The 14,778-nt window shown below is 40.6% G+C and overlaps 1 protein-coding gene across 1 annotated transcript in view; it reads left to right on the forward strand.

The window, feature by feature from the left end:
- The window catches only part of zgc:162297 (uncharacterized protein LOC555865 homolog), a 102,803-nt gene extending 88,418 nt beyond the window's left edge, over window positions 1–14,385 (forward strand). Inside the window, exon 6 of the mRNA XM_034165330.1 lies at window positions 14,113–14,385. Within this exon, the coding sequence (XP_034021221.1) occupies window positions 14,113–14,303 (191 nt within the window). The 3' untranslated portion in view covers window positions 14,304–14,385. The remainder of the gene's footprint in view (window positions 1–14,112) is intronic.
- Window positions 14,386–14,778: the final 393 nt, after the last annotated feature.

Raw genomic sequence — 14,778 nt, forward strand, 5'->3', positions numbered from 1 at the left:
GGTTCAAATTTTAACTAAACTAATTTTGGTTATTTAAAATTACTGTCATGTCTGAAGTTTTCTAAAGTGAAAATATCAGATATATGTTTTAGTTTTAAAGTAATGTGCTAATTTTTAAGGTTTTAGTGAGCACATGCTGTGCCCAGCAGTGCATTATGTGTAGGATAGGGTAATCTCATTACGTTCACGACAGGACAAATGCATTTCAGACACTGAGGCTCCACGGACAACAGCATTAAACTCTAGTGCCTAAAACGCTTGTGAATATATTCTCTGGGTTTATAGACGTTGTTATTGTATTTGCGTTTGTTAAATGTAGCAGACACGGATTATCTGGAATTTTGTTTTACCAAGTTTTCAATGCCTCTACTGCCATCTACTGGCCAGTAGTGTTCTTGGCAGTTGATGGCAGTATTCGTCCTGAAGCTGGGCAGACACTGTATGATATTTTGTTATTATATTCTATTATATATTATATTCTGTTCTCAGTTTCAGTTCAAACAGTACAACAGAACCGCATGGTGTAAAAGTTCAGCACGCACGATTTGTGTTCTCACACACATTGTACGTTCAACAACCATACTTCGAACTCGTGTTTCCAGAAGCAAAACGTAAGCGTTTTTCAAACTTAATTTACAAAAACTCTCGATGGGAGACATCAAAGTTTAAAAACAAAACAACAACAAAAAAAAAACATTACAAGACAGATTTGTGGTGTTTGCACAGGCACAGTGCGAGTGGTTGGATACTTGTAGCTCTTCAGCAGCAGGATACCCTCACAATGGCCTACCAGAATAATATCAAACAGGTTTGATTTTCATTCGACCATATGATTGGCGATCAGGAGGTGGTCGTGAGATGTTAAACGCAGCTTGTTACTCCATGTACACTACACGATGCAGGATGCGCGATTAACCTGAAACTCGGTCCAAAAAAATTCTCGCACGAATGAAAAATCATCTGAAAAAGGGCCAAAACTCGCACAGTGTAAAGCAAACATTTATGTGTCAAGACAATATTGAGTGCACGTTTTACAACATCATCAAACATGCACACATCATAAAACGTGTGCAGGGCACTAATAAAATGAGAGCACATTGTCTCCACATGCAAAACATTTATGATGACACTTCCAGGGCTCCGTAAAAATGCCTGTTTTTACAAATAAAAAATGGAATATTTTACAAAAGCACATTTATCTGTAAACATCCACACACGACACACGTCACATTAATGTGTTGGTTTACATAATGAATGACTGAATCAATCAGTATTTAGCAGAGGTACATTTTACCCAGAATGTCATCTGTCTGTGTTTGTTACAAAACCTCAGAATTAGTGCATTATTCAACATTAAAAGATATATGTTATATTTTAACTTTGTACAAATGACAGAATTGACATTAATGGAGTTATTCTATCAGTATTCACACCAAACCATAAGTCAGCATGACTTTATTTTCCAAGACCTCCGCCTGACCGGAGCGTTGTGATTGGTAGAGAGCTGGACTTTGTGGCTGCTCTCAGCTTGCGTTTGTGCTGGGAGCCGTGTAGTAAACAAGAGCTTCCAGCAGGGGGCAGGATGTTCAAACATAGAAGTGTGGGCTCATTGTTTGGGTCTGTTGTCACTTTTGATGCTTCCAAAAGTGATCATGGTGTTAAAACTCAAATTCAGCTTGCTAGTAGTTGCAAATGTACTAGAGACAATAGTGGAATTTATCGGCTATCGGTTATCTGTAACTTCTGATACATTTTTGAGTGGTTTATCATTTTATCTTTATCAAAGATAACTTTTCAGTTATCTGATTACCTGTTATTGAAGTAAATTTTTTGGTTATCTGTGCCCACGACTTTGAGAAACTCAAAACTGGCGTATTCAAATTTAATCAGTAAAATGCTCTCACTCGTAAAACAAACTAGGGCTGCAACTAATGATTATTTTAGTAATCGATTAACCATTTTTTGTTGTTTGTTTTTTTACTTACATGTGAGTTTTTCCATTATTTCTTGAAGTGAGTTATTATTAAAAGGCCTTTATCACGCAACATCAATGTTTGAGCTTGTAATAAAGTTATGATGTTCTCATCAAAAACATACCTGGAGTAGTGTTTTGTTTTATTTTAATACAACAAACCATCGAAGCAAAGTCGGATCAATGCTTCATTGGTTCAGAGCAAAGCCACGCCCTGCTCTACTTGGGGAGTGTCTGCCAATGTTCCCACAAAGACAGGGAAGAGAAAGACCGTGGCTCATGGCTAGCAGTAATCAGAGCGGAGAGGAAGGAAAATTCACACAGTCCCGTCCTCCGCAGTCCACGCTGACATTGCTGCTGCTTTGATTAGTGCAGAATGAGATGTTGCTTTGACAATGAGAGTTTCATATTTCGGCCCCAAAACACGCATGACACCACGTGCACAAGTGTATGTGTGGTTAAATTTTCGAAATGACGGAAATCCGTCGTGGTGAGGGAAAACTTTAACCTATGAATTACAGTGAACTTGACGTACAGTCGGCTGCGAGACTGGAATTTAGGGGCCGTCAACAAATTACCACAGCAAAAGAAATTGAAATAAATTTGAATAAAATTTCAATAACTTTTTATTTACAGCTTGTAGTGCCACCAAAGTCACATCACACATCAGTAAACTCCAGCTTTAAATAAAAAGCTATTGAGATTTTATTCAAATTTATTACAATAAATAAACTTCAAAATTATAGAATCATACATTTTTCCAATCTAATTACTGTAGTACAACCAGTGGGAGCTCAATGATGTGTAAGTTTGGTGGAACTACAAACCATGAATGTACGCTACTGAGTTTTTATCAAAGCATTTCCTTTCTCCGGATTTGTCGACAGTCCCCGAGCTCCGGTCTCGCAGCTGGCTGCACGTCAGATTCAGTGTCATTCATAAAGAAACAAGGATGTCTTGTTTTGGGAGAAACAGTTTTGGTCGGTGGTAGTTTGTTGTCTGTATTACGACGTTTACAATTTGGCACAGGTTTAATCAAATCTTTGAATACCTTACCTTGAATACTACACTCAACAAAAATATAAACGCAACACTTCTGGTTTTGCTCCCATTTTGTATGAGATGAACTCAAAGATCTAAAACTTTTTCCACATACACAATATCACCATTTCCCTCAAATATTGATCACAAACCAATCTAAATCTGTGATAGTGAGCACTTCTCCTTTGCTGAGATAATCCATCCCACCTCACAGGTGTGCCATATCAAGATGCTGATTAGACACCATGATTAGTGCACAGGTGTGCCTTAGACTGCCCACAATAAAAGGCCACTCTGAAAGGTGCAGTTTTATCACACAGTACAATGCCACAGATGTCTCAAGATTTGAGGGAGTGTGCAATTGGCATGCTGACAGCAGGAATGTCAACCAGAGCTGTTACTCGTGTATTGAATGTTCATTTCTCTACCATAAGCCGTCTCCAAAGGCGTTTCAGAGAATTTGGCAGTACATCCAACCAGCCTCACAACCGCAGACCACGTGTAACCACACCAGCCCAGGACCTCCACATCCAGCATGTTCACCTCCAAGATCGTCTGAGACCAGCCACTCGGACAGCTGCTGAAACAATCGGTTTGCATAACCAAAGAATTTCTGCACAAACTGTCAGAAACCGTCTCAGGGAAGCTCATCTGCATGCTCGTCGTCCTCATCGGGGTCTCGACCTGACTCAAGTTCGTCGTCGTAACCGACTTGAGTGGGCAAATGCTCACATTCAGGTGACCCTGAACCATCCCTTAGTTATGCTGCTATAGACGTAGACTGCTGGGGGGTTCCCATGATGCACTTTCTTTCTTTCTCTTTTTGCTCTGTATGTACCACTCTGCATTTAATCATTAGTGATCGATCTCTGCTCCCCTCCACAGCATGTCTTTTTCCTGGTTCTCTCCCTCAGCCCCAACCAGTCCCAGCAGAAGACTGCCCCTCCTTGAGCCTAGTTCTGCTGGAGGTTTCTTCCTGTTAAAAGGGAGTTTTTCATTCCCACTGTAGTCAAGTGCTTGCTCACAGGGGGTCGTTTTGACCGTTGGGATTTTACATAATTATTGTATGGCCTTGCTTTACAATATAAAGCGCCTTGGGGCAACTGTTTGTTGTGATTTGGCGCTATATAAAAAAATTGATTGATTGATTGAATTGACATTCGCTGGCGTTTGGCACGATGGAGAGGTGTTCTGTTCACGGATGAATCCCGGTTCACACTGTCCAGGGCAGATGGCAGACAGTGTGTGTGGCGTTGTGTGGGTGAGCGGTTTTCTGATGTCAGTGTTGTGGATCGAGTGGCCCATGGTGGCGGTGGGGTTATGGTATGGCCAGGCGTCTGTTATGGACGAAGAACACAGGTGCATTTTATTGATGGCATTTTGAATACACAGAGATACCGTGACGAGATCCTGAGGCCCATTGTTGTGCCATACATCCAAGAACATCACCTCATGTTGCAAGGATCTGTACATAATTCTTGGAAGCTGAAAATGTCCCAGTTCTTGCATGGCCGGCATACTCACCGGACATGTCACCCATTGAGCATGTTTGGGATGCTCTGGACCGGCGTATACGACAGTGTGTACCAGTTCCTGCCAATATCCAGCAACTTCGCACAGCCATTGAAGAGGAGTGGACCAACATTCCACAGGCCACAATTGACAACCTGATCAACTCTATGCGAAGGAGATGTGTTGCACTGCATGAGGCAAATGGTGGTCACACCAGATACTGACTGGTATTCCCCCCCCCCCCCCCCCCCCGCCCAATAAAACAAAACTGCACCTTTCAGAGTGGCCTTTTATTGTGGGCAGTCTAAGGCACACCTGTGCACTAATCATGGTGTCTAATCAGCATCTTGATATGGCACACCTGTGAGGTGGGATGGATTATCTCAGCAGAGGAGAAGTGCTCACTATCACAGATTTAGACTGGTTTGTGAACAATATTTGAGGGAAATTGTGATATTGTGTATGTGGAAAAAGTTTTAGATCTTTGAGTTCATCTAATACAAAATGGGAGCAAAACCAAAAGTGTTGCGTTTATATTTTGTTGAGTGTATTATGCAAATTTCCACCCGGCTCTTGAGTTCAAATTGGCTTTGCCACCCAGCACAGAATTTCTGAAAAATTAACTGAAATGTTGCTGAAAATGTACCAATTTGATCATATTTCAAACTTATAGAGTCATAGTTTGCCATTTTAAACCAATAATTAAACTAATGAGAAAGATAGTTCTCATTTTCTTCATATCAAATCGCAAACAGCAGAGATTAGAGAGTCAGTGCATTCTGTGGCCACAGAGCTGTGAAGGGAAGCAGCTGAAAACATCGTCTCTGAGAGAGAGAGAGAGAGAGAGAGAGAGAGAGAGAGAGAGAGAGGAAGAGGGGGGTGGAGAGGAGGAGGAGCACAGCGTCAGTGAAAGAGGAAAGTGAAACTGATTCACAAAGTTTTTCATTTAAAATCGGTCCAGGTTCAGCTCTTGTTCTAACAAGGCAATTAGGTGTTATCATTTCATGATGGGAGCATGAGGAAAAAAAATGTGAGACTGGACTGTGTTTACTGCATGTAAAGTGGGATCGTTCACCCTTGCCCGATCACGTGTCCCTCCCGACATCAGCTTGATATTTTCATGTGGGCTGTTTCGCCATGATTCGCCCTGATTCCTACTTATTTGTGGTTTTAGCAAGAATAATAAACCAAAAAAAATGTATTTATGTTGTAATATTTGTAAGATCAAAGTTCTTTTTTGCATGTTTCTCTCAAAGTCTAAGTTAATAAATTAAATAATGTTGAAAATGTTAAAAACACATTAATATTTAATGGACATGGCATTTACTCTCTTCTTCAAAAATGACACACAGTAGCTTTTAATCCAGTGAAGCAGGCAGGTTTTCTGTCATCCTGACAGTTTAGGGTTTTTTTCAACAATTTCAGTGGGATTGCATTACTTTTTCTATTTAAACAATATATTAAATGTCACAACCCATGACATTTAATACAGAAGAAACTTGGTGAACAAGTTATGCTTCATTTTGACTTTTACTAAGTCAACAGTGGGTCAACAATATGCAAACAGTGTCCTAATACATGGCTGCATTAGCATGTTCCACCTTGATTCTTGTGGGAGTGATCAACAAGCTTCTTGGAGAATTCTGGTGGGTCATTTGACCATTCGTGTCAGGTTCCTTGTGCTGATCCAACTTGAGAACAATAACTTAACAATAAATTAAACTTGACGTGTTCAGACGGCTCATAAAGCAGTCAGGAACCCAAATCTCACATCAGATAATATGATTTGGCACATTCACACTCTGCTATATTCACCTAATCTAGTTCTGTAAACTGGTCCAACATACCTTAGTTGTTTAAATATTAAACAGAATATACTGTAAAATATAATACAATTAATTGTAGATTTTGTTAAATTAGTGTAGCGCATAGCCTCGATTTGCCCTAATTAAATAAATACATTAATGCTGTCTCAACAAAAGTTTTGAACTGCAGGCAAAGACTGTGTTTTCCCTCTCAGTTGAGAAATTCCTAAGTCATCTGGAGATCTTAAAATAAGCTTGGAGACATCACCCATGGGCCAACACTGGGATTTACAGCAAAACAAAACTGTAATTCAAAGTTCTTCAAAGGGGAGCCTTGTCTTTTTATCAGTGAATTTTCAGTCATTATGAATTACATGACATTATAATGGCTTCATGTCAGGATCTGAGTTTCTCCAGGCCAGGAGAAACTTTGTCTTGATAACAGCTATTATCTTTAGGTTTAAGTGAAGAAAGACATTCTTTTAAAATAAAAGAATTGCATCAGTATTCTTTGATTCACATATATAAAGACTTCTAATTGTGTTTGTATTGATTAATCAAACAAAATGCTTTGCATATAATCATTCCATTTTATTGACATGTGTTCCTGTAACTGATGTGTGTTTAAATGTGAACTTTCTGTCTGCATTATGTTGATGGTGAAGTATTCTGTTTATCCAAAGCATGTGTTTAAGTGACGATTAATAATGTGTCTCCATTCGAGTGTCTTAGAACAGATAATATGTCAAAATAGTTAATGTGTTTAAATAAATGAATCATTTGTCAGCACTGTGACCACATAGTATCACTTCCTGTTCTGGAGCCCAGGGGTGTTTTGCTGTATCTGTTAGCTGTTTAATCTGCGCAGTTAGATTGATCTAGTTAAGTAGATAACGATTTGTTTCACAGTGTAATCTTCACATGCCTTAACTAAAGCACTCCCTCTGCTGAATCACCTCTAAATTATTTACACATTATTCACTTTGTGTGTTTTTTAGGAATCCGCACTTTTCTGCTCTGGGTGTGAAATGTTTCGTTATTCCTCAGCCTCCTTTAGCAGTAATGGTACTTGTAATAAGTGTAGCTTATTCGTAGCTTTGGAGGCCAGGCTGGGCGAATTGGAGACTCGGCTCAACACCTTGGAAAACCCTACAGCTAGCCAGGCCCCTGTAGTCGGTGCAGACCAAGGTAGCTTAGCTGCCGTAAGTTCCCCTCCAGCACATCCCGAGCAGCCGGGAAAGCAGGCTGACTGGGTGACTGTGAGGAGGAAGCGTAGTCCTAAACAGAAGCCCCGTGTACACCGCCAACCCGTTCACATCTCTAACCGTTTTTCCCCACTCGGCGACACACCCGCCGAGGAACAAACTCTGGTTATTGGCGACTCTGTTTTGAGAAATGTGAAGTTAGCGACACCAGCAACCATAGTCAATTGTCTTCCAGGGGCCAGAGCAGGCGACATTATTGTAGTTACTGACGTTATTGTACTTGGCCCCACAAATCTAAGAAGCATGGTGTCTAACCAGATCGTTACTCTGGATGGCATTTCCCTGATCTCTAGTAATACTGTGAGAAATCTTGGAGTCATTTTTGATCAGGATATGTCATTCAAAGCGCATATTAAACAAATATGTATGACTGCCTTTTTGCCTTTACGCAATATCTCTAAAATCAGAAAGGTCTTGTCTCAGAGTGATGCTGAAAAACTAATTCATGCATTTATTTCCTCTAGGCTGGACTATTGTAATTCATTATTATCAGGTTGTCCTAAAAGTTCCCTAAAAAGCCTTCAGTTGGTTCAGAATGCTGCAGCTAGAGTACTGACGGGGACTAGCAGGAGAGAGCATATCTCACCCGTGTTGGCCTCTCTTCATTGGCTTCCTGTTAATTCTAGAATAGAATTTAAAATTCTTCTTCTTACTTATAAGGTTTTGAATAATCAGGTCCCATCTTATCTTAGGGACCTCGTAGTACCATATTACCCCATTAGAGCGCTTCGCTCTCAGACTGCGGGCTTACTTGTAGTTCCTAGGGTTTGTAAGAGTAGAATGGGAGGCAGAGCCTTCAGCTTTCAGGCTCCTCTCCTGTGGAACCAGCTCCCAATTCAGATCAGGGAGACAGATACCCTCTCTACTTTTAAGATTAGGCTTAAAACTTTCTTTTTCGCTAAGGCTTATAGTTAGGGCTGGATCGGGTGACCCTGGACCATCCCTTGGTTATGTTGCTTTAGACGTAGACTGCTGGGGGGTTCCCATGATGCACTGTTTCTTTCTCTTTTTGCTCCGTATGCATCACTCTGCATTTAATCATTAGTGATCGATCTCTGCCCCCCTTCTCGGCATGTCTTTTTCCTGGTTCTTTCCCTCAGCCCCAACCAGTCTCAGCAGAAGACTGCCCCTCCCTGAGCCTGGTTCTGCTGGAGGTTTCTTCCTGTTAAAAGGGAGTTTTTCCTTCCCACTGTGGCCAAGTGCTTGCTCATAGGGGGTCGTTTTGACCGTTGGGGTTTTTCATAATTATTGTATGGCCTTGCCTTACAATATGGAGCGCCTTGGGGCAACTGTTTGTTGTGATTTGGCGCTATATAAGAAAAAAGTTGATTGATTGATTGATTGACATTGAAGGAAATTTGAAACTGCTGGCTAAGGCTAAGCGTAAATTTGGTAAGATTGTAATTCACGTCGGCAGTAATGACACCCGGTTACGCCAATCGGAGGTCACTAAAATTAATATTGAATTGGTGTGTAACTTTGCAAAAACAATGTCGGACTCTGTAGTTTTCTCTGGGCCCCTCCCCAGTCGGACCGGGAGTGACATGTTTAGCCGCATGTTCTCCCTGAATTGCTGGCTGTCTGAGTGGTGTCCAAAAAATGAGGTGGGCTTCATAGATAATTGGCAAAGCTTCTGGGGAAAACCTAGTCTTGTTAGGAGAGACGGCATCCATCCCACTTTGGATGGAGCAGCTCTCATTTCTAGAAATCTGGCCAATTTTCTTAAATCCTCCAAACCGTGACTATCCAGGGTTGGGACCAGGAAGCAGAGTTGTAGTCTTACACACCTCCCTGCAGCTTCTTTCCCCCTGCCATCCCCTCATTACCCCATCCCCGTAGAGACGGTGCCTGCTCCCAGACCACCAATAACCAGCAAAAATCTATTTAAGCATAAAAATTCAAAATGAAAAAATAATATAGCACCTTCAACTGCACCACAGACTAAAACAGTTAAATGTGGTCTATTAAACATTAGGTCTCTCTCTTCTAAGTCCCTGTTAGTAAATGATATAATAATTGATCAACATATTGATTTATTCTGCCTTACAGAAACCTGGTTACAGCACGATGAATATGTTAGTTTAAATGAGTCAACACCCCCGAGTCACACTAACTGCCAGAACGCTCGTAGCACGGGCCGAGGTGGAGGATTAGCAGCAATCTTCCACTCCAGCTTGTTAATTAATCAAAAACCCAGACAGAGCTTTAATTCATTTGAAAGCTTGACTCTTAGTCTTGTCCATCTAAATTGGAAGTCCCAAAAAACAGTTTTATTTGTTGTTATCTATCGTCCACCTGGTCGTTACTGTGAGTTTCTCTGTGAATTTTCGGACCTTTTGTCTGACTTAGTGCTTAGCTCAGATAAGATAATTATAGTGGGCAGTTTTAACATCCACACAGATGCTGAGAATGACAGCCTCAACACTGCATTTAATCTATTGTTAGACTCGACTGGCTTTGCTCAAAATGTAAATGAGTCCACCCACCACTTTAATCATATCTTAGATCTTGTTCTGACTTATGGTATGGAAATTGAAGACTTAACAGTATTCCCTGAAAACCCCCTTCTGTCTGATCATTTCTTAATAACATTTACATTTACTCTGATGGACTACCCAGCAGTGGGGAATAAGTTTCATTACAGTAGAAGTCTTTCAGAAAGCGCTGTAACTAGGTTTAAGGATATGATTCCTTCTTTATGTTCTCCAATGCCATATACCAACACAGGGCAGAGTAGCTACCTAAACTCTGTGAGTGAGATAGATTATCAATCAATCAATCAATCAATTTTTTTATATAGCGCCAAATCACAACAAACAGTTGCCCCAAGGCGCTTTATATTGTAAGGCAAGGCCATACAATAATTATGTAAAACCCCAACGGTCAAAACGACCCCCTGTGAGCAAGCACTTGGCTACAGTGGGAAGGAAAAACTCCCTTTTAACAGGAAGAAACCTCCAGCAGAACCAGGCTCAGGGAGGGGCAGTCTTCTGCTGGGACTGGTTGGGGCTGAGGGAGAGAACCAGGAAAAAGACATGCTGTGGAGGGGAGCAGAGATCGATCACTAATGATTAAATGCAGAGTGGTGCATACAGAGCAAAAAGAGAAAGAAACAGTGCATCATGGGAACCCCCCAGCAGTCTACGTCTATAGCAGCATAACTAAGGGATGGTTCAGGGTCACCTGATCCAGCCCTAACTATAAGCTTTAGCAAAAAGGAAACTATCTCATCAATAGTTTTATATCCTCATTGAGGACAACTTTGGATGCTGTAGCTCCTCTGAAAAAGAGAGCCTTAAATCAGAAGTGCCTGACTCCGTGGTATAACTCACAAACTCGCAGCTTAAAGCAGATAACCCATAAGTTGGAGAGGAAATGGCGTCTCACTAATTTAGAAGATCTTCCCTTAGCCTGGAAAAAGAGTCTGTTGCTCTATAAAAAAGCCCTCCGTAAAGCTAGGACATCTTACTACTCATCACTAATTGAAGAAAATAAGAACAACCCCAGGTTTCTTTTCAGCACTGTAGCCAGGCTGACAAAGAGTCAGAGCTCTATTCAGCCGAGTATTCCTTTAACTTTAACTAGTAATGACTTCATGACTTGTTGTGATTTGGTGCTATATAAAAAAATTGATTGATTGATTGATTGATTGATTGATTGATTGATTGACTGAGTGGTGTCCAAAAAATTGATTGATATTTAATGCTTCGATCTTAAATATGATCAATCTATCTTTGTTAGTTGGCTATGTACCACAGGCTTTTAAGGTGGCAGTAATTAAACCATTACTTAAAAAGCCATCACTTGACCCAGCTATCTTAGCTAATTATAGGCCAATCTCCAACCTTCCTTTTCTCTCAAAAATTCTTGAAAGGGTAGTTGTAAAACAGCTAACTGATCATCTGCAGAGGAATGGTCTATTTGAAGAGTTTCAGTCAGGTTTTAGAATTCATCATAGTACAGAAACAGCATTAGTGAAGGTTACAAATGATCTTCTTATGGCCTCGGACAGTGGACTCATCTCTGTGCTTGTTCTGTTAGACCTCAGTGCTGCTTTTGATACTGTTGACCATAAAATTTTATTACAGAGATTAGAGCATGCCATAGGTATTAAAGGCACTGCGCTGCGGTGGTTTGAATCATATTTGTCTAATAGATTACAATTTGTTCATGTAAATGGGGAATCTTCTTCACAGACTAAAGTTAATTATGGAGTTCCACAAGGTTCTGTGCTAGGACCAATTTTATTCACTTTATACATGCTTCCCTTAGGCAGTATTATTAGATGGTATTGCTTAAATTTTCATTGTTACGCAGATGATACCCAGCTTTATCTATCCATGAAGCCAGAGGACACACACCAATTAGCTAAACTGCAGGATTGTCTTACAGACATAAAGACATGGATGACCTCTAATTTCCTGCTTTTAAACTCAGATAAAACTGAAGTTATTGTACTTGGCCCCACAAATCTTAGAAACATGGTGTCTAACCAGATCCTTACTCTGGGTGGCATTACCCTGACCTCTAGTAATACTGTGAGAAATCTTGGAGTCATTTTTGATCAGGATATGTCATTCAAAGCGCATATTAAACAAATATGTAGGACTGCTTTTTTGCATTTACGCAATATCTCTAAAATCAGAAAGGTCTTGTCTCAGAGTGATGCTGAAAAACTAATTCATGCATTTATTTCCTCTAGGCTGGACTATTGTAATTCATTATTATCAGGTTGTCCTAAAAGTTCCCTAAAAAGCCTTCAGTTAATTCAAAATGCTGCAGCTAGAGTACTGACGGGGACTAGAAGGAGAGAGCATATCTCACCCATATTGGCCTCTCTTCATTGGCTTCCTGTTAATTCTAGAATAGAATTTAAAATTCTTCTTCTTACTTATAAGGTTTTGAATAATCAGGTCCCATCTTATCTTAGGGACCTCGTAGTACCATATCACCCCAATAGAGCGCTTCGCTCTCAGACTGCAGGCTTACTTGTAGTTCCTAGGGTTTGTAAGAGTAGAATGGGAGGCAGAGCCTTCAGCTTTCAGGCTCCTCTCCTGTGGAACCAGCTCCCAATTCAGATCAGGGAGACAGACACCCTCTCTACTTTTAAGATTAGGCTTAAAACTTTCCTTTTTGCTAAAGCTTATAGTTAGGGCTGGATCAGGTGACCCTGAACCATCCCTTAGTTATGCTGCTATAGACGTAGACTGCTGGGGGGTTCCCATGATGCACTGTTTCTTTCTCTTTTTGCTCTGTATGCACCACTCTGCATTTAATCATTAGTGATCGATCTCTGCTCCCCTCCACAGCATGTCTTTTTCCTGGTTCTCTCCCTCAGCCCCAACCAGTCCCAGCTGAGCCTGGTTCTGCTGGAGGTTTCTTCCTGTTAAAAGGGAATTTTTCCTTCCCACTGTCACCAAGTGCTTGCTCACAGGGGGTCATTTTGACCGTTGGGGTTTTTCTGTAATTATTGTATGGCCTTGCCTTACAATATAAAGCGCCTTGGGGCAACTGTTTGTTGTGATTTGGCGCTATATAAATAAAATTGATTTGATTTGATTTGATTTGATAGTGCAGACACAAAGTTTTCTGTGAAACTACACACCCTAAATGGGCGGAGTTTGGTGACGTCAGTCCCCCTTAAAAAGTTAGAACAAAGTGTTGCTCTGCCCCTTTGGCTCCCTTCTGCACCAGCATTGCCTCTTCTTTTTCTTCTCTCTCTTCTTTGTTAAACGCTTAATTTTTATTCTTGGGCCAAGGCCCCATTGCTAAGCTAAGCTAAGCTAAAACTACCACGTGGCATTCATCCTTTGTTCATTTTTGACAACTTTAACAAAGTTTTAACCTGACGCTTAATAATTGGCTTCAAATTTCATCATTAAATTCTAATCAGATTCATTCACTTAAAGTCTTTAAGCTCTCTCTCTCTCTTTCAACGTCTCATGAGTTAGTAAGAAAATTGTTTCCATGAATGAACTTATTTAATCACTGTCCACACAATGCCAGTAAACTGTTCATTTCTATATACTTGTAAATAAATTGTAAATATTTCTGCTGTGGTTCATTTTGTGTTCAGAAGGAAACTTGTGGTCAATCGTATTGTGAATTCAGACTTTCAGACCAGAGACTGATTTAATTAAATTGAGACTGATTCATTTATTTGAGACTGATAAATTAATCAATGTTTAAATTAAAGTACCTATGCTATAAATAGATGGTGCCCCGAATAATAATTACATAATAAGTATTAAACCCTAAATTGTTAATTATTTTGGTGACTCATCAGATGGGGCCTAACCCGATCTAATTCAATTTGGGAGTTTAACTGCTTATTCACTCCCCTCTTATGGTGCTCCGGTGTGAGTCGATCTAGATTTAACTAAATGGTTACATCTTTTGGTGCTTTCTGTGTGAGGCCTGATCCCAGATGAGTGGTTGAAGATGAGTGAGTGAGCGTTGTGTCACCATAAACATCAGAAACAGACTGTATTTTGAAATGTTTCCTTTGTGTCTGCAGATGTTTCTCAGGCGGTGAGAATCCCAGTGTTGATTGGTTCCGGAGTGACCTTTGACAACGTGGACTGTTACCTTGATGCAAACGGTCTGATTGTTGGTTCTCATTTTAAGAAGGGTGGCCACTGGTCCAACGGAATGGAGCCCGAGCGGGTGAAGAGGTTTATGGAGAAGATACACCAACTGAGAAAATAATTCTGGTGACTAATCAGACAAAACAATTTACAACAACAGAGTTCTGTATCATACTGTGACAGTACTGACAATTAAAAAGGTCAAAGTGTGTGTCAGAGTGGACGTCCGGTGCAGCGACTCATGGAGTAGGATGCGTTTTTCTGAGCTCCTGCAACTACTTCTACAAAACCAATCTTAGGCACACTTTTCTTCATCTTTTTAATCTCTTTTCCTTTTCTTTTGTTTTTTTGGTGTGTGTTTGCTTCGCCACCATATCTTCAATTTACCGCCGACCTCTTCCCGATAAAGATGCCTCCAAAACAAGCTAAGCTAAATATACAGCCGTCGCGGCCTTCTCCTCCTCCCCCTCCTGCTCGTTTGAAGCCGCAAGCGGCGGCTCTCTTCCCCTTGACTTCAAGGCCGAATTTCTCTCGTCACTCAGCACCAAGATGTCGGTTATTTTTAAATCTGAGCTACAAGCGGCCCTGACTCAAAA

The sequence above is a fragment of the Thalassophryne amazonica genome, unplaced genomic scaffold, assembly GCF_902500255.1.
Source record: "Thalassophryne amazonica unplaced genomic scaffold, fThaAma1.1, whole genome shotgun sequence".
Taxonomy (NCBI): Eukaryota; Metazoa; Chordata; class Actinopteri; order Batrachoidiformes; family Batrachoididae; genus Thalassophryne; species Thalassophryne amazonica.